The 21159-nt window shown below is 33.1% G+C and overlaps 1 protein-coding gene across 4 annotated transcripts; it reads left to right on the top strand.

Annotated features, from left to right (window-relative positions):
- The first annotated feature begins 1892 nt into the window (after positions 1-1892).
- On the top strand, positions 1893-13468 carry LOC106759423 (outer envelope protein 80, chloroplastic). 4 transcript variants are annotated; one of them, XM_014642586.2, is made up of 17 exons: positions 1893-2591; positions 3556-3649; positions 3753-3835; positions 4050-4147; positions 4269-4338; positions 4732-4822; positions 6533-6614; positions 6899-6934; positions 7399-7552; positions 7644-7784; positions 8023-8093; positions 8176-8254; positions 8329-8444; positions 8570-8717; positions 12451-12520; positions 12902-13096; positions 13264-13468. In XM_014642586.2, the coding sequence occupies exons 1-16, from the start codon at positions 2052-2054 to the stop codon at positions 13054-13056; spliced, it is 2028 nt and encodes a 675-aa protein (XP_014498072.1). In that variant the 5' UTR covers positions 1893-2051; the 3' UTR covers positions 13057-13096; positions 13264-13468. The 4 variants fall into 4 exon arrangements, with proteins under 4 accessions (XP_014498072.1, XP_022635333.1, XP_014498071.1 ...); XM_022779612.1 differs by having other exon boundaries at positions 12902-13128; XM_022779611.1 differs by having other exon boundaries at positions 1894-2591; positions 12902-13124.
- The last annotated feature ends 7691 nt before the right edge of the window (positions 13469-21159 follow it).

Here is a 21159-nt window from a genome sequence, read left to right as displayed (position 1 = left end):
TCACCAACAAAAAAAAAGCACGGAGCATTAAATCACTAATATTTTTCAAACTTCAAAATCAATAAGCAATCGACCATACATCAACTTTCAAAGAACTAAAGTTTTAGATGGTGACATTGATTAAAGAAACAATGAAAAGATTCAACATTATCACCACATAAGAAACATAGAACACAAAATCATTAATATTTTTTAAACCTCCAAATTATTAGGTAAATGACCATACATCAACTTTCAAAGAACCAAAGTTTTAGATGGTGACACTTCATCCAACCAAATCAAGTTTCTCCAATTTACACATTCCATACTAGAATAGTGGAACTTCTTTTGCAACTTTTTAATAAAGCACACCAGTATAATCCAAAATTCAATTAGGCACGTCATCATCCTCATCAACCATTAAAGAAGAAAAATCACATAAATTGACAACAGAAGAGGGAAAGTTTTAGTGGGTACTTATCCAAGCTGAACGAACAACAAAGTATAACCTTACTTTGTTAAAATAAGGAACTCTAGCCAGTTTAGATATAAAAATGTTATAACATCAACAATCATTCCAAAGATTAATACAATCACCCTTATCCAGTGTCCAATTTTTTTTTCAAGATCAATATCATATGCATTCTTAAATACCATGTCAAATTGAAGACGTTTTAAAAAACATATATTTCTTATACTTAGACTTAAGAAATCAAATATCCACGAATTTAGTCCAAGTCATCTACCATAAGCAAACTCTCAACCTAAACGCAACACATATGTTTATTCTCCAACTTAATGTTAATAACCTAGAAACCATTACTCACTTTAAAACCACATAAGATAAATCATTTAATAGTGAGCAATCCCGGTTTTTGTGTATCTATAATCGAAACAAAATTTCAATCCATTGTTCCACCTCTTGAAGAAGATTAATTGGTCATTTGTAAACTTCAAAGTTATAAGATAATAAATCAACCATTATCAAATTTACTAGTTTAATTCTTCTCGTCATACTATGCAGCATTCACTTTTTAGAAGTAAAATCTTATTAACTAAATGTTGAAAAAAATCACACAAGAGTCTCCAAAAAATTGGAACACCTAAATATGTAAAAGAAATAGATCCTTTATAAGAGAAAATCATCTTAAAATGTCTAACAAAAATATAAGCAACAATGTAAAAATAACTTTTAGCAAGACTTATTCATTAACGAGAGAAAGGGTCATATTCATGCAAGAAAGATTTCTGATGCTACAAGGTTCTAGTATATCCTCCAGAAAATACAAATATATGTGAGAATAAAATTGTATTCTCTAAATACCAAATTAAATTATGAGATGAAAAAAAAATTATGAAAATACAGGAAGAAATGCCCTGATAAAAGAGGGTTGACAGTTGATAAAAAATTAAAGGGCCAAAGCGAGGTGCAGTACTTAAAGCCCAGCCCGAATAAATTCAAGGGGTTCAAAATTTGATGTTTACATTTTATTGGACTTTTAAATCTGATACACATGTTATAACACCGAATTTTCAAATTTGGTATACCTGCCTATCTTACCTAATCGAATTTCGTAATCTGATTCATCATTCAACCTATGGAATTTCAAAATTCGTTTTACTTCACACCTTACCAAAACTACAATTATCTACCTCCAAATCATCATTCTCACACTGAAAAATCATTAAGCAAAAAGAAAAAAAAATTACTTATCTTCTTACCTTGGAAAAAGGAGATGGACTTCACTAAAGACTGGCCAAGAGAATGGAGATGCCTCGTATGAAAAACGAATGTCTCTTTTACCTTAGTCAAAGCTCAAAAGTCAATTTTGGAATTTAACAAAATTTGGCGGTGCAGGAAGAAAACAGTTGGGTGCAGGAAGACGCCCCCCTCTCTCCTTTCTGAATGGAAAGGGCCCAAAAGAAAAACGATCTCCCCCTTTGGAGTTTCAGCTGTGACTGCTAGAGGAAGCTTTAGCTGTGACAAGGCAAGAACTCCACTACACTCACTCTCCCGATTCAAGCTGTACCTATTGAACCAAATACCGAGCCAAACTCCACCTTTCAAGAGGATGCTTCGAAACGACGACATCCGCGTCGTCTCCTCTGCCATCAAAATCCCTCTTCCTTCCAAGCGCCCAACCTGTCCTCTGCGAACGGCGCACTCGCACATCGCCAACGCCACAAACTCGTTTGCTCAACTCGTTAATTCGTTCGCGTTTCACTCTACCGAGTTTACTCGCTCCGTCCTCCAAAAATCGTCGCTCTTCTGCTCCGCGACTCTGTCCTTGACCGGCGACAGGAAGAGAGCATGTCCGCTTCGGCGTCTGGCTTCGCTGTCTCTGGCGGAGGAGGCGCAGCAGAAGGCTCGACAGAACGAGGAGAGAGTGCTGATCAGTGAAGTGCTGGTTCGAAACAAAGATGGGGAGGAAATGGAGAGGAAGGACCTCGAGGCGGAGGCGGTGCAGGCTCTGAAGGCTTGTCGACCTAACTCGGCTCTCACAGTGCGCGAGGTACAAGAGGATGTGCATCGCATCATCAACAGTGGATATTTTTCGTCGTGCATGCCGGTTGCTGTTGACACGCGAGATGGTATCCGATTAGTATTTCAGGTATGTTCTGTGTTCTCTTGTTGAATAATGACAATTACGCATTGGAATTGAGATTACGTTTTAAAGTGATTTTGCCTGGACTTTCACATTCTAGTTTTTTATGTTAAGTCTGAAGCACTATTTGACTGCTCTGATGTTAGTACAGCTTGACGGTATCCGATTAGTATCAGCTTCTAGGCGTGTTCTCTTCTGTCGTACAATGGTGGTTGTGCATTGGAATGAAATTTGTCTGTAATAGAATTGCGCATTCTAGTGTTGTGTCTTTAAATCTGCAAAATTGAGTGCTGTGATGTTAGTAAGCATGATGGTATCCGCTTAGTCTTTCAGGCATGTTCTTCTTTGTTGAATAATGGAGGTTATGCATTGAAATTGAGTTGGTCATGTTACAATGTTATGGTAATAGAATTTCACATTCCAGTGTTTCATATGTATGTGAGATGAAACTATGTATGTGAGTGGAACCACTTACAACTAGGTCAAAAGTTATAATTGATAGTCAAAGTGAACATATGGCCTTTATGCAACGTGATAATTGATGCAATCTGCAATAATCCCGCCCTCTATAAGTATCTCATTGGGAATCAAAGTTGCTACCTTACTCTGATACCAATTATTGGATTGAGTGTCATAGTTGATACACAGAGTGAAACTTTTTCTATGTAAAAGCGCAGTGGCCTAAGTGCCATGATTTGATTGTGACTTTTGCCCACTTTACCTATGCAACAGAACAATCGATGCACATCACAACAGTTTAAGTTTGCAGTATTGAGCGATGCAACGTTAGTATGAGTTATCATGTTGTTTCATGCATGTTGTCCTCTGTTGAACAATTTCAGTTAGCTATTGGAATCAAGATTTTATAAGGATTTTGTTGTTATTTGAATTGAATTTTGTATCCTAGTGTTGCTTATTCATGTTTGCAGTATTGAGTTATGTAATTAGTAGTGATTTCTTGTGGAATAAGGTAGAACCAAATCAAGAATTCCAAGGGCTGGTATGTGAAGGAGCTAATGTTCTTCCGGCTAAATTTCTAGAGGACTCAATGCGAGATGGATATGGTAACTTTTTCTTCATTCTCCATATCCATGCAGTTGTTTCTACTGTGCATGTTGCTCAAGTTTGACATTCACTGTATTCAGATTAACATGTTGTGTTTTGCAGGGAAGATTATTAATTTGAGACGACTGGATGAAGCAATATCTTCCATTAATAACTGGTACATGGAGCGTGGTCTTTTTGCCATGGTAAATTCTCCTTAATTTCTGGTCAAACTTCACATCTAATATTGCTCCTGCTCGGTTGGAATCCAAAATTTAGATCCATCTTTCAGATTTTTAGTAGCTTATGTTGCAGTAACTATCACAATATTATATCATTCAACTTCACTTGCCTTCTCTAACCAGTGTATCAATGGGGATTGTCTTTTTTCTTTTTTCCTTGTTATGATCATTGCATTAGGTTTCGGCTGTGGAGATTCTGTCTGGAGGTATTCTTAGATTACAAGTTTCAGAGGCTGAGGTCAATAATATTTCCATACGGTTTCTTGACAGGAAGACGTAAGCACCTTCTTTCAATTTGATTGACAAACACAAATACTCGTGAAAAGACAAACGTACCTGCAATCTTTTGTTATGTTTATGTTGAGTTTTTTTTACCAACTTGTTTTTCTACCTGTAGAGGTGAGATTACTGTGGGAAAGACTAAGCCAGAAACAATACTTAGGCAAATAACAACAAAGAAGGGTCAGGTAATTCCTTTATCTAGCACTGGCCACTCCTGCTGATGACGGTTCTTAGTTTTTAGTTAGCATCGAAAGTTTATCGAGAGGTAATATAAATTTAATTTTGTGTAAAACTGTGAATCAAGCTAAAGCATGAGGATTTATTATCTGCGTTGTGTAATTTTAAAAGGTGGAGTGTGGCATTATTTTATCAAATTTGGTTGTCAATATTCTCTGGTCTGTTTGATGGTAATTGGACATTGGTATTGTTCGTAACTCATCAAAGGGATATTTTCAGATGTGTCCTTTTCTCTTTTGGGAAACATGCCTCTTTGAATTCACATTCTTATTAAGAAGGAGCCTCCTTGAATTCACATTCATACTGAGAAGTATTTGGGCATCACCCATCTATATTTTCAGGTCTACAGCATGCTTGAGGGAAAAAGAGATGTAGAAACTGTATTAACTATGGGAATCATGGAAGATGTTAGCATTATTCCCCAACCAGCAGGTAATGTATTCATACTAAAAATGGACTTTAAGTAAAGGCAAATAACTGTTAAATTATGGCAGTTTTATGTTCTAGCCAAACTGATGGTAAGTTGTGATGTAATTTCTTACGAAACCCTGTGTAAGTATAATTTTTTTATTCGGCATTTTCTATCATACCAAACTTGACTCTGTATAAATGATTATAAAATAAAGGGAAGAATTGTTCATGCCAACCTAGACAAAAACTAGGAAACGAAGTTAATGAAAACTAAAGAAGGCAAACAAAGAAAGAAATGAAGAAAGGAACTAAGATTTTATTGTGAAAGAAAACCTGTATATTTTTTACAGAATTATAGGGATGAATTTCCCAATCTAGAAAATAGAACACTAATCCACTCAACAGTCAGCTGTTCCTGAGGGACTGCACCTCCCATGCCCAAGGCCCTAATTCCCTTACAAATGACAAGTTGATCTGTATCTTGCCTTCCTCTTGATTTTTATGGGCAAGATGCCTTATTTAGACAATTTAACCTACTTCTGACTTACCAATCTAACAGCTAGTGAGTTGCTAATATATCATAAATAAAAAAATTTACATGGGTTATATAACAAATTCAATAGTTTCAAATGTAAGGTTTTTACCTTTTTATACAGTCAACTAGAGCTAACCAGGAGGAATACAATAAGTTGCAGTGTTCTGCAAGTGTCCCAATTTTTTTCTTGATAATTTTTATTCATGTAATAACATTTGACAATAAGGTGCTATATATGATACCTACTAATCCTCGTTGAATAACTAGAAAATGAGAATTTTGGGAAATTTTCTGTATATTGTAAAATTAGGTAAGTGAATTTTAGGTTTAGAGTTTTAGCTTACAATTGATATTTATTGTATAGGGATCGATAACCTATATTGTTAGAATAAAATCAGCGGTTAAAGATTTCTAAGGAATTAGGAGTTTACATATGGGAAATTAGGATGATTTTTTCGTAATTATTAAGTGTATTTATTATAATTGATTTTGTATTATGTTAGAAATACATCTATGATATATGCATTAGACACAAATTCATTAAGAACATATACAATTCTATATGGTATCAGTGGTTTAGGTTCGAGATATGGTTTCTCTCCATTTTCTGGGTGAACAATACCCACGACCATTGTGTGCCCCTTTTTTCTGTCACTGAGCATCTTTTTCCTCTAGTGACCACTGCGATCGAGACCGGCTTCCGGTGACGACCACCACCCTTCATTCACTGCTCTAACCCGGTTGATCATGCCATTAGTTGTTACAAATTTCTAAGGAATTAGGTGTTACATAAAATGAGAAATTAGGATGATTGATTCCTAATTATTAGGTGTGTTTATCATAATTGATTTTGTATTATGTTATAAATACATGTTGTGTGGTCTGCATTAGACGCACAATTTATTCAGAACATATACAATTCTATATAGATGAAGTCTAATCTGTCAGTTGCAACAATATAAACACAGTTCACTGATTTACAATTGCACGTGATGAAGAGGTGACACATGAAGTCAATTTGTCTAAAAGGAAAACAGAGAACTGATGTGATGTCACTATCTTCAACTGATGCTGTGAAATGGAAAATAATTATATTCTTGAAGTGACGTAATAACCTTTATTCGTCTTCACCCACTAGATCCTTAATATCCTCTCAAGTCTAAACTTCTGCATCTTGTTTCTCTGGCATGATATAGATACAGGGAAGGTTGATTTGGTGATGAATGTGGTGGAACGTCCAAGTGGAGGATTTTCTGCTGGTGGTGGGATATCGAGTGGGTAAGTGATTCTAGTCTTCATGCATTACGCTCACCTCCTTTAGTTTTTTATGAAATTCTTGATAATACTGTTAACTCCCCTAATTTTAATTTTGACAAGGCAATTATTCCTTTGGTTTTTTATATCATAGACAGCCCTGATACAGTCTTTTGTACATCACCATTTTGGTGATAAATACGCATAACAGATAGATGGATGGTTTTATTTCCAGTATTAGAGGGGCCAGGTTGACTCTGTTTATTGCTGCGTTATCTGAGTATCTGACTTGGTATTTTTTTCTGCAGGATTACAAATGGTCCACTAAGAGGGCTTATTGGAAGGTGACTTTATTTTATATTTATGTGATATGTTATGAGTTGATTCTCTGACTCTTGCTATCCTATTATCCCTTTTATTTAAAGCCTAGTTTTTACTTTAGTGCAATTGGAACCAAGTTAAGGGTTATTTGCCTCTGGTCCTCTCTAGCTGTCTCTATGTATGCAGTTTTATGATAGTGTCAAGTGGTGAATATGCAGTTGTAGTTCTAACTCTAAGCATGCCACTAACAAATGCATAATGTTGCTGGGATAAAGCTTGGTTGGAATTTAGTTGATATTAACTTTGGATAATTTATCTTGGTTTATCTTTTCTTATGTATGTTTTCCCCATTGTCAGCCAAATTAAGTTGTTTTTTTTGCTGTAATTTATGTTTTCACATTATGTTTAATTTATGGTCCAACTGCAACTAGTTGTTTTCTTTGTTCTTTTTTAGTGATCCATTTGATTCTATTTTATTACATTGCAGCTTTGCTTATTCTCATCGGAATGTTTTTGGTAAAAACCAGAAGCTTAATATTTCTTTAGAGAGGGGCCAGGTTGACTCGGTCTATCGTATAAACTACACCGACCCTTGGATTCAAGGAGATGATAAAAGAACATCTAGAACAATAATGATTCAGGTAAATTCTGAAGGTTGATTTGTCTGAACATATTTTTGATGATTGAACGTTGAAAACTGTACTTTTTGATATTCAAATAATTTTACTTCAGAATTCAAGAACTCCTGGAACCATTGTTCATGGTAATGCTGATGGTAACGGTAGCCTGACCATTGGCCGCATCACAGGTGGTATTGAGTTTAGTCGCCCAATCAGGCCAAAGTGGAGTGGAACAGTAGGACTTGTTTTTCAGGTGCTTCATTGGCAATTTTGACAACTTTTGTGTGTTATCTTTTTATTTCTAATTTAAGTCCTTCACCTCTAGCATTATAAATACCACTTGTAAATTGATTAGTTGTTTTGTTTAGTTAAACTATGAAATCATTAATCGGATTATCTCTACCATAAATGAAACGTTACTGTAATATATAGATTGGCTATCTATTTATACTACTGATTTTTTTCCATTCAAAATTTCTATATCATTTCAGCATGCTGGAGTCCGTGATGAGAAAGGTATTCCTATCATTAAGGATTGCTTCAGCAGTCCTCTTACTGCAAGGTTGTAATCTAAGTAATGCTGAGAGTATTGTTATCATAACTTTGTGTGGTTTTTTCTAACCTTTGTCAAACTTTCTTTGTAGTGGCAATACTCATGATCAGACCTTGCTTGCTAAACTTGAGACTGTTTACACTGGTTCTGGTGACCATGGCTCTTCTGTGGTATGGTCTGAATGGATCAAGGTCCTTCTGTTTAAATTTACTACTATGTTTCTTATCAAGGATTGGTTTTTCAGTTTGTCCTTAACATGGAAAAGGGACTTCCTCTTTTGCCTGAATGGCTGTCCTTCACTAGGGTGAATGCACGTGCTAGGAAAGGTGTTGAGATTGGTCCTGCACGCCTTCATTTAAGGTATGAAATACACACCATCAAGTCAACCCTGTCGTTGAAAGTAAAAGGAATGCCTTGTTTACACTTTCAATTACAGCAAAATAGACTATCTTATGCTTTACCTACTTTAATTGGTTCACTGGTAGTATATCTGGTGGTCATGTGGTGGGAAATTTCCCTCCCTATGAAGCTTTTGCCATTGGTGGAACAAACAGTGTGAGGGGCTATGAAGAAGGTAGCGTGGGCTCTGGTCGATCATATGTTGTTGGCTCTGGAGAAATTTCTTTCCCCGTGGTACTCAAAATTATCACGCTATTTCTTGCTCATTCTTGTTCAGCATCTTTAGTTTACCTATGCTTGAGTTGTGCTTATCGTAATTTTCATGATTTCATATCTGAAATTTGTTTGAGTTGTAATTTCTGGGAACTAGAGTGACATGTTTTCAGAATACTAATAGAAGATGGGCTGGAAAATTTGAAATAAGTGTGTGAATTTGATTGTATATATGTGTTATGTATAAACACAAAAGAAGGATGGTATTTTCTGGTGTTAAAAGTGGGCAAAAAACAAAACAGGAAATAGAATATTCTGTAAAATTTCTGCAGAACCTTATTCCTAATCTTCTGCCAAAAGTTGAACATGATGTCATTTAAATATTGCAAATTGTAGCAAGCAATTGGATTTTTTCTCTCCTGATTTTACTGGCCTGGTCTTGTCACCTCCAATGATTTCCATTTGACTAACAGTAGTTTTTCAACCAGACATGTCTGAGAACGAGAGAAATTACGTAGAATTGAACATGATTGAACCTATAGGCCAATTAGGTGCAAGTGCTGCACTGAGAAAATTTGCTATGATCTCAAAGATTACTTGGAGAAATTGCTCAACTTCAAACACTGAACATCTCACAATTTACCAAATGTAAACTCAATATTTTCAGTTCTATTTGGACGAATTTCTCCATAAATATATATTTTTTTTTTAATTTTGTTAGAAACCACAGTTCAACTGATGTAGACCAAGACAACTTGTTTTTGCCATTAAGCTTATCTGCAGTAATTATGGGTAACTCAGAAATGAGTGGACAGGTCCAGATGCCTTTTGCAGATAAGAAATAAAGAGCATAGGGGTAAAAAAGGAACTTTCAGGTGGTCAAATGAGGGACCAAACTCCAATAAGAGGAAAAGTAGGTTGGAACAAGGAGCAGAAAAGCTAGTGAGAGCAATGGAGGTGGAGCAATGTTGTTCCGTGACCAAAAGGCACATGCCTTGTTTGGCCACCAAGGATTGTGCGTGGAGGAATTTGCATCCTTGACTTGTGGGGTTCCCCATCCAGATCTGGTGCTAGTCGGAAAAATCTGTGGTGGCTAGCAAGGTAGACCATGACTACTAGTTTTTCCATTGCTCAATGAAATTAACACAACCAGGTGTTTGTCAGAGAGAAAGGCAGCAGTGGATGGTGGCATACAGCAGAAACTTATCTAGTGGCTAATAGAGTTAGATTGGCACGACACACTTTGATGCCAACTTGAGATAAAAGTATTGAAAAAATGCTTAAGAGTGTGTATCATTTCTTAACTCATTCATTTATGGGAGTTTCTTACATAAAAGATATAGAAAAGTAATGCTTAATCCTACCATAGAGATCAGATGGGAAACTATGCAAAGTCATTCTGCCAATGACTGTAGTAGGAAATCCTGGGATTATTTCATGTCAGAAAAATTTTATGCATTTGATATCTATAGGAAGGCCAATATTATGGTTGAAAATGACTCTAGAAACTATTATTGTTTGAGAACTGATAGAGGTGCAGAGTTTAATTCTTATGAGCTTAGCAGCTTTTGCAGCACCAATAGCTTTAAAAGGAAGCTTACTGCAGCTTAGCACGCAAAATGGTGTATCTGAGAGGAAAGTTAGAACTATCATGATCATGGCAAGAAATCTGTTGTCTGAAAAGGGAGTTCCTAAACAGTTTTGGCCAGAAGTTTGAAATGGACAATTTATGTGCTCAATAGAACTTCTCGTAGACTAGCTATGAAAAATGTCATACATGAGGAGGCATGCAATGGTATCAAGCCATCGGTCAAACACTTCAGATTGGTTGTATTGCCTATGCTCATACTCCAGATTCTCAAAGGAAGAATTTAGATGACAAAAGTATCAAGTGTGGGCACTTGGGAGTGAGTGAGGGGTCTAAGGTTTGTAAGTGATATGAGCATACTCCAAAGAAAGTCATTATTAGTAGGGATGTGATATTTGCTGAGACGGAAAAATGGAAGTGGAACGAGGGAGAAATAGAAGAAAAGAAGAATCTAGCATAATGTAAAGATGATAATGACAGTTCAGAAAGGGAAAATGCAGACATTTAAGCTGCACAAGACGCTGATAATGAAGATGTAAAACCATAACCAGAATATCATAATTCTCGAGCTGCTGATTCCCCAAATCAGAATATCAAAGCCAACTTAATGTGAAAATTATGTTTCTGCTTGGAGAGTTGAGTGAAACTGTCTATATTGATCAACATTTTGGATACCAAAAAAGGGTAAAGAATATAAGATTTACAAGTTTACAAAAGCATTGTAAATCCTCAAGCAAGCCCCTGGAGCACGATGGTACAACAAGATATTAACACACCTTTTTCGTTCAGACAGGAAAAGGAAGGCAAGTTGCTAAATGTGAGTCTATATGTGGATGATTGGATTTTTACTGGGAATAATGAAGATGTTTACTTAAGTCAAGCAGTCAATGAAGGTGTTTGATATGAAAGATTTTGGCAAGATGAAGTGTTTCTTTGGCATAGAATTAACACAAAATGAGCAGTGGATTTTCATCTGTCAAAAAAATGTAGAGGTGCTGGAACAATTTGGTTGGGAGAAAAGTCCCTCTGGCAAATCCTATAGAACCATGTTGCAAACCTTCAAGGGAAGATGGGGAGGTAGTAGATGCATCTCTGTACTAGTAAATGGCCAGAAGTTTGATATTCCTCCTCACTGCAATCAGATCAGACTTGATGTTTGTTGTATGCTTGGTCAGCAGATATATGATGGGACCTACAGAAATGCATCTGATTGCTGTGAAGAGGATTATCAAATATTTGAGAGGTATAACTGAATTTGGGATCACGGACAGAAGAGGAATGGGAGGTACTCAGATAGGTTACTTGGATAGTGGCTATACAGGAGATGTAAATGATTGGAAATGTACCTCAAGGTGCAGTGTCCTGGTCTTCTAAGAAGCAACCATTGGTAACTTTGTCAACCACAGAAGCTGACTTTATGGCTGTAGCTTCATGTGCCAGTCAGAGTGTTTGACTAAGGAGAATTTTGGAACAGCTTGGCCATCCTCAACTAAAAGAAGACAACTGTATATTGTGATATAACATTTCAACCATTTAACTGTTTAAAATTCCTGTGCTGCATGGTAGGAGCAAACACATTGATATGAGATTTTTTTCTCTTAGAGAACTCAACAAAGATGAAACTATCGAATTGATTCATCGTAGTTCCTAAGAGAAAATACCTGATATTATGGCTAAGCCTTTAAATTTGGAATCCTTCTCTAGCCTCAGAAGCAGATTGGGGATGATAAAGTTGTATAATCAAACTAAGTTTCTTGCTTAACATTCAGCTTAAGGGAGAATTTGTTATTTAGTTTATGTTGTGTTTTATTAAGCCGTTAATTGGTCTGTATTAGAATTAATTAGTGTAACTGTTTTATTAGTTTTTGTATAGCATTAAGGTCTACAGAAGGTTCATGTATGGTCAATAAAATTACTGAATCTTTTACAGCTAAACTGTAGCTTCTAGATTCCTAACAGTTTACTAGATATCTAACATGTTTATGTGTCTGCTCCCCCCATGTTACTTCTTTCTATGGATTGTCGGGTCAGGTTAACCCCAGAACTAAGTATGCAGCCACACATAATTTGCAAATAGTTATGCATATGTATCTAAATGGATGATAGAGAATTTATTTCCGTTGTCCCTGTAATTTGACTCACTTATCTTACTGTTTCTGTTTGCAGTACGGGCCAGTGGAAGGTGTTATATTTTCTGACTATGGAACTGACCTTGGTTCAGGCCCAACTGTACCCGGTAAGTTTTCATTTTGTTTCTTTCTTTGCTTTTTTTTTTTCTTTTTTTAATTTGGTTCTTTCCTTGTTTGCGTTTCACTGAGAATAATTAAGATCATATCTGTGGTCAAACCTTTCTCAACAAATTGGGAAGTTTATTCATTGACTGTTATTTAACTCAATCAAGGAGACAACCAAGCACACAAAACAATCAAAAGACTGAAGTCATTTACTAGCAGAACAGCTTTTGGCTTATCCTTATATTCTGACTCCTTTAAATTACAATATCCACAATGTCATTTCTCAAAAGTTAAACAGTTCGTCAGCTTTCAACTATGTATGCTGATTTTGTTCATGCTGTTCATTAATAAGGCACATATTTGGTGTTTTGGTTTTATATTAGGTGACCCTGCTGGAGCAAGGAAGAAACCTGGCAGCGGATACGGCTATGGGTTTGGCATCCGTGTGGAATCGCCTTTGGGTCCTTTGCGCCTTGAATATGCCTTTAACGATAAGAAAGACAGGAGGTTTCACTTTGGAGTTGGGCACAGAAATTAAAGATCGGGATACAATTATTACCAGCTGCTTCTTGGTCGTTGTATATAATCCCTCCCCTCCATCCTTTTGTAGGTTGCATGGCCCTTTCCTTACTCCGAAAAAGAAAAAAGCTTATGTATCTTTTTTCGATTATAATATTACTCCACTGCCTTGATCCCCTTAAGTATATTTTAAACTATTATGATTAAATGACTCCTTTTTTATCAGGGATGCGTATACCAGTTAGAAGGGAATGACTCTCTCCTGTGGATTTTTCACATGATAGGGACAGAAGGAAACTAAGGAAACTACGACCCACTGATTTTAATACAGCTCCTACGAGTATGTTCCATGTTTTTTGCGTTGTCTATATCTTCACTTTTCTGTCATTCGAAAATCTTACTCAATATTATATACTTGTTTTGTGGTAAAATAAGCTAAACACGTTCAGACACTAACTAGTTAACTAGTTAGCTTGTGTTGCCCATTGGCACACGTGAAGGGCGTTGTGGAGGAACAAAGAGTCATGATTCGTAAACTTTGATGGGATTTCTTACTCTGAAATGATTCGCAAACTGTATATGATGAATATTCCCATGTCGTAGACATAAAATGCAAGAATTTGACCGCAAAGCATAGGAAGGATAGTTTTCAAATATAAAGTATACTTTCTTTTGAAGAAATCTAAAGCTATTTGATTAAACTGAAAGGGTACTAATAAAGATAAATAGTGAATATTGCTTTTTTTTTAATGCTTTAAGAACTGTATTTTAATGTGTTTCTGCTATATTTTTATCCAGTGTTCTTAAACTAGATAATGTTAAGTTTTATGAATCCTATTGACAGAATTGAGAAGATTTTCACATAACTACATGAATTTTTTTTCCTGCGTAAAATAAAATGACAGTACTGAGGTTTGAATTTAAGCATGTTAATTACTTTAACTTTTTCATAACCAGACCAATTTTAGTGAGTTTATTCTTTAATCTATATTAATGTTGTGTTCGAATAAATGGATTTTACTGTTCAGTCCGATTTGCCAGTGAAGATATAAACTGATTTACGTGTTTGTTTTAAAAGATTTGTGCATACTGATTTGAAATGATCTGTGGGATGAATAACTTTTTCGTCATCCGATGTGTCGTGATTTGGAGGGATTGTGAGGGAAAAGTCACATTTGTCTGTGGTTAAATTTGCATTTATGTATAAGGAGTTTCCAAGCTCCAATAAGCATCCTTCTTCTCGCAGTTTATGTATAATTTCACTCCTTTACAATGAAAAACTATACATATTCCTTTTTTTTTGTTTTTTATGTGTATTCTAATAACCATAATCTGCTTACTTTTTAAAATTTAATTTTAATAATTATTTTTAATTTTAATAATTATTTTTAATTTTTTACACTTTTTTAGTTTTTGTAAATATTTTTACAATTAAATATAAAATTAATAACTATCATTTTATATTATTTTTAAAAATTAGGGACATTTTGGTAATCTTTAATTTATACCTATTAAATAAATTTTTTAAATCTATCATATCAATCAAATATTGTTAGAAACTTTACTTTCAAATCCATTTTCAATTACTTTCAAATCCACTCAAACAAACAATAAAAAAATGTACTCTCAAATATTTTCAAATCTATTCAATTACTCTCTCTCAAATCATCTCCTCCAAATCATCTCCTCCAAATACCCTCAACCGAACACAGCCTAAATGTTACATTAATTTTTCCCTTAATCTCAAATTGCGATGTTACTTACATTAGTTATTAATTAAATGGTCTTCATTGAGAAATAAAGAAATTAGTATTTTTACCAAAAATTCGTATCTATGGATTTTTTTATTTTACTTGTAGTTAAACAGTGATTAACAAGACCGGTAATAAAATATGGATTGATTGACTTTGGAGTTAAATATGAGAAGAGATGAAGAATCATTATGATGACAAACACCGACAAACAAAAGACAATTTGAATGACCTGGAAAATGTGTTATCGGGATCATGCTGAAAAGACCCAAACCAAGAATGAGGTAAGCCAAGAAAGTGACATGCTAGTAGATGGCAACAGTTAAAAGTTTACTCTCATTAGACTTAGACTTGTGTCTCTTTTATAGAAAATATTCTGATTAAACAAAATGAATTAATATGATTGTGGTACTTAAATTTAGGCTAAACTTATAAAAAATTAAAATTTGTTCTTTCAAATTTTAATATATCTTAGTTCCTAACGTTTAAAAATAAATTAATATAATCTATTTAAATTAACAATGAAAATTTAGAATGATTTTATTTATTTATTTTTCAAGTTGAAAATTAGAAATTAAAAAAAAAATTAATTTCTCATAAAAATTTAAAATTAAGAACATATTTCACTTAAAAACAAAATTAAAATATTAATATATTTTATTTGTATATAATAAAAATATTACAGTTTTAATATAATAGTTTTAATTTTATTTAAAATTTATTAAATTTAAATATGTATTTGATTTTTGCCACGTATTTTATTAAATAAAAAATTAAAATTAATAAGTAATTAGTTTTAATAGTTTTAAATTTATAAAAAAAATAAAAGACAAATGATTTCATTTGTATATCAATATTTTTTTTATGAATATATGTGAAATTTAGTAAAATTTAAAAATATGTTTAATTTTATTTTAAAAATTAATTAATATGATAATTGTTAAAAGTTAAATATATATTGTTATTATCTTTGCCATAAACAAAGTTTTTATGACTTTATCACTTAGGTCATAGTGATACTTGTTTAGTGAGTTGTTAATGTATTTCTTCACATAGAACTTAGTTCACTTTATTCTATTTTTTACTTTTTCATATGACCTATCAACATTTTAATTTTAAATATAATAAAAATTATTAAAAAACAAAAATTTATATTTATTATTCTTAATGTAAGAATCAGATTTTTCAGAGCACCTAATTTAGTAACTCAAAACTCCATTTTCTCTTTAGAAAAGCTTCTCCTCTTTCTTCTTCTGCCCTCTCTACCTTCTCTCTTCTTGTTCTCTTCACTGAATCATCTTCTCAACAATCAGGAAGCACGTAAGGATGTTGAGAGTTTGAAACCCACCGATCAATTTAGTGTTTTTCCTCTTTTTAGTTTATTTTAGGATTTTGATCATGCAATAAATCTGATTGCATGTAACCCATTGTGCATCCTTTCAATTTTAGTTTCAATTAGGTTATAAGAAATTGTCTTCCATCATCAAATGATGATTTTTAGGTATTTCTAAGTTTCTCATGATGTAAGGGGGCTAAGCTTGGCTCTGCGTGTAGAGGTAAGGGAAGCTTAAGTTTTCTTTCTTTTCTGTTTTGGGAATTTAGGTTGCAAGAATTTGGGGCTTTTGTTTGGGATTGTGAAACTGGTAATTTTGCATGTTGAACCAAACGTTCATGTATGTCAAACTGTGAAATTATAAATTTATGCTTGTGAATTGGTATGAATCATGTGTGATACTATGAACTGAATGTAGATGTGTTAAATTGCTTGGATTGGACATGTTGGAAGTGGTTGAGGTGGAAAATTTTGTTATATTGTTAATTTGATCAAAAGCCAAGTGTTTAGGTAGAGTTTCTAGGTCATTTGAGAGGAAGTGAGGTAGTGAAATTGAGGGTGGGTTCTGGATAGGAATGGGCTATTGGGGCAGCCTTCGTAAGTGGAATAAGACTTGTTTAAGTGTTATGACAACAAAATTCTGATGTAGAACTGGTTGTTAGCCATTTAGTGTGTTTTGTATGATTTTTTGTTCATTTTCAAGGGTTTTCACTAGTGAGATTCTGAATTAAGTGGTATGGGAGAAATGTGATGGTTTGGGGACTATTGTTTAGTCTATTAAAACTTGTTCAAGCTATTAATTGTAAAAAATTTGGGTTAAAAGGTATACAATTGAGTTTAATTTAGTTTTAGTGGTTTAAAGTAATTAAATTGGATTGAGGTAGCAAATCTGAGTTAGGAGAGTGTTTTTCAATGTAGCTTGGTGCATAAGAGGTCTTAAGAGACAATAAAATGTGAGAGGGGAAGTGTCCAAGTTGAGATTTAAAGTGTATCTACGAAAGGTTAGTTTCTGCTCTGCATAATTCCACAACCCATGGAAAAATCCATAATCTGTTTGTGGACTTCTCTGTTTTCAAATCCATAGTTCCAGAAGTAAATCCACAGGTGGTGGAAAAAGCCACAACTTAGTTGTTGAACTTACTGGTTTTCAATTTTTTTTTTCTCGTGACAATTCCACAGGTTGTGCAAATGTTCACAACTATGTCGTGGACCTATATGGTCTCAAGGTTTAGATCACCCTAGTTACTTTGATTGCTTATGTTTTAATTGAATTCCTTTAATCTGTCTTACTATTTTCTTCTTCTTTCTTGAGTGACAATTTATTATATGATTAATTTGATGAGGTTTGTGATTGAAAGCAAGGAATGATTTTGTTACATGTGATGTGATTTGAGAATTTAAGTGGTATCTCACGGTGAGATTGTGGTAGTGTCTAGAATAAATATAGGGAGCTCAATCTTGGGGGTTATCCTAACACTCTAATGACTTTTTCAATCTCACTTAGAGAAGATTTAGTCATGTGGCGAGAGTAGTAGGAGGTCCTAGTCTTGGGTGCTTCCAGTATGACCCAAGATGAGTGATAACGGACTAACCTTGTGTATGTGGTAGGGTTCGACCCATGGCAATGGCTTTGCAAAGTAGTAGAGGCCACCACAAGTGCACAACCCGTCATAGCTCGATATTCATTTTAAGTCTGGACGAGTCTTGTTTAGTTTATGATTTGATATATTGTGTAATTTACTTGCTTGTGTGAATACTATTGGATATCTTAGGTTACCTTGAATTAATATGTATGCTTTTTGAGAATCTAGCTTACCCTTGCTTGTTTGTCTGTGTCTTGTATATTTGTCTTCTTTCTTTTGCAATGATTATCCAAATTGGATGTGAGAGAGGCAGATGATGTCTCTCTGGAGCAAGCCCTGGAGAGCGAGGATATTGCCCCTAGTTCTTAGAATCCCAGTATCTATCTGTTTATTTTGAAATACTTTATAATGTGTAAAATTTAATTTCATAGTTTCTTTTGAGATGACTGTAAAATTATACTATATTTACATCCTCTTAACTGCTTTATTATATTATAATGCTTGTCATTCTATATTATATTATTTCATATAATTTGAGATCTCACACTTAATCATATTCCAATCAACCTACAAAATGATGAATAAGTAAACATCATATTACAATCACTTTATAAAATATCAACAATCAATAGCTAAAGAGAAAAATCACCACTAGTGGTCATATTTCCTTTAAGAAATCACAATTTTTTTATACTGTGTTGTTTACTTTGAAGAGAGTATTGTTAATAAAGAAAGATTATATTTGTTTCAATAGTTATTCAAACAAAAATGAAGGTAGAAATTTATAAGTAAATATATTTTGAATTTTTTCATATATATGTATGAACAAAACTAACATAAAATCAGTTAAAAAATATATAAATAAAACATTAAAAATAATTATAATTAATAATAATAATAATAATAATAAAGAATATTAATTAATTACAATTTCTTTATAAATATATAATTTTATAATTTGTTTTTAAATTATTATACTTATGAAATCATTTGGTAAATATTTTTTATTTCCTTAATTTGTAGAAGCAAAGTAAGTACTTGTTCTGAAGTGGATAACCCAAACCAAAATAATTTTTCATTTTTTGAGACAAGAACAATGATAGTGACATGCCCCACATTGTGGCTATGCATGATGCATTATTCACAAAATTCAAGTTTGTACTACAACTTTCTGCCCATTAACTACTATATGCCAAACATACTCACTTACTGCTCTTCATATGGCCTACCCATTCTCATACATATTCCTCATCATCTCCATTTCTATTACCTCAATTCATAAAAAAAAATAAAAAAAATAAAAAAAATACAATTCCATTACACACTCCTTATGCTAATACAGATAATTTCACATTGTATTTAGTTGATTACAAAGTTTGATTCACTAAGAAGCAACAAAGATTGTATGCTTTAAATGAACATGAATTTGGGACCTTTGAAATGAAGAAACAAACATGCACTTGGTTACAATGAATGGAACGAAGTCATAAACTAAATAAAAAATGTTGAGATATTTTCCTTGATTTTCCTTAGTAATCCAAGAAGCAAGTAATGTTCTTTAAAGGGTAATTATTTGCTTATATGTCAGACCAATTTTGAGGCTCTAGTACAGCTAGCTAGTCTTCCTCAACATTTTGGACCGGCTATCTGTGCTCTTTATTATTGGAGCTCATCAAAGTATGTGCTGCAGCCATCAGATCAATTACCAAATTAGTACTATCTCATTTACTCACTCTAGAAAGAAGATCCATAAAAATTTAAAAAAAAAACATATCAAAAGATCAAAACCAACAACAGTGATGAATCTAGAGGGAGAGAGAAAGAAAAGAGCAACCTTGTTAAAGCAAAGTAACTAGAGAGGTAACTGAAAGATGGAGAGAAGGGAAACATCATTGCTTAAAGCTAACCATTGAATAAAAGAGAGTTACACATACCATAACGATACTTTGATAATATTTTTTACATTTTAACATCATTTACGTGACATTCTGTGATTGGTTATGATGGTTTTTATGATTATAATTATTGATTATAGAGTAATTTTGGACCAATCACATAATGACATATATATCACGTTAAAATGTTGTCAAAATATCATTATCCTAACTTATAAAAAGGTAAAAAAAAACATTTTTTTAAGGAAAAAATTGAACCTTCATTCCTAGCTTAGTCACATTTTTTTCTTCTTCCTTAAAAGGATATATATTGAAGAAATGTCAATAGTGTTAACAGCTGAAATCAATATTTGGGCTTCGAAATTTTAACATAGTTCTTATTGACTTGTCATAATTTCTTACCTTTCTTTTTGGTGAACCTTTTACTGGTAAAGTTGTGTGCCAAGATTCACTCTGTGATTCCTGATCAATTCAGAATGTAACGAGATTTTAGTCGTACGCTCAACTTTACTTTATAATTTAAAAAATTGATTACTTTATGTAAAGAAATATATAAACTGTGCATATTCATCGTAATAAAGTTACAAATAAGAAGTGATTAAAAATGAGCATGATTAAAAATGAGCAGTGGCCAAAACTGTCATTCTTCCTACATCATGCTATGCATAGTGCTTTTGTATGACTAACAAACAACTATGTATCAATGTTTTACATATCAAATAGTTATTTGCTTTCAAACTTATAAATATTATTAAATATCAATGTTTGTTTACTTCATCAGTACTTAAAATTTGTAAGAAAATTATAATTCTTTTCCTTTATTGACAATCATATTTTAACAACTCTTTTTTAACCTTTTTTTGATAACAGGATACGTGTCATCATTTTATTAGTCTGTTTGAATTTATTCTAAAAAAATATTTGAAATGGGCCAATCACAACACGTATGCATTGTCAAGAGATTATAAAAAAAAAGTTGTTAAAGAGACTTTTTACTTTACTTAATGAACTTTTTCTATCCATATATTAGTTATAAAATGTTTTTTTAACAATTTTTTTTTTTTGACAATTTTTTTACAATCGTTTATGTCATGACTCGTCATTGGTTCGTTTCAAATATACAGACTAATAAAATAGTGACACATAATCTATTATCAAACAATTGTTAGAAAAAATTAGGGTGTTGTTCCCTACACCTCCCCAAGTGGGACCTGTACCTTCCCACTATTTTAATTTATTTCAAAAATATTCTACACCTCCTTATATTTTCTTTTATTCCAAAAATACCCTACACCTCCCTATTTTCCTTAACAATCTTTCTCTTTCTCTCTCTACATTAATGGAGCATTTACATGACTCAAATTTGAAATTGTGATATATTTTCTTAAATAAGTTTGATTCAATTTTATTTTTACTGTTGAATATATTTTTTTTCTTTTCAAATTACTTAATAAATCGTAAAATTTTGCTCTAAATTTCTAGAAAAATGTTTATATATGTGTGTTTTTTTATATATAATATCTATAATTTTTAACATTATATTATGTTTTAACTCACCGA

This window comes from Vigna radiata, chromosome 4 (assembly GCF_000741045.1).
Source record: "Vigna radiata var. radiata cultivar VC1973A chromosome 4, Vradiata_ver6, whole genome shotgun sequence".
In the NCBI taxonomy this organism is placed as follows: domain Eukaryota; kingdom Viridiplantae; phylum Streptophyta; class Magnoliopsida; order Fabales; family Fabaceae; genus Vigna; species Vigna radiata.
The sequence above is the reverse complement of the archived record's forward strand: the minus strand, read 5'-3'. Positions and strand labels throughout refer to the sequence as shown.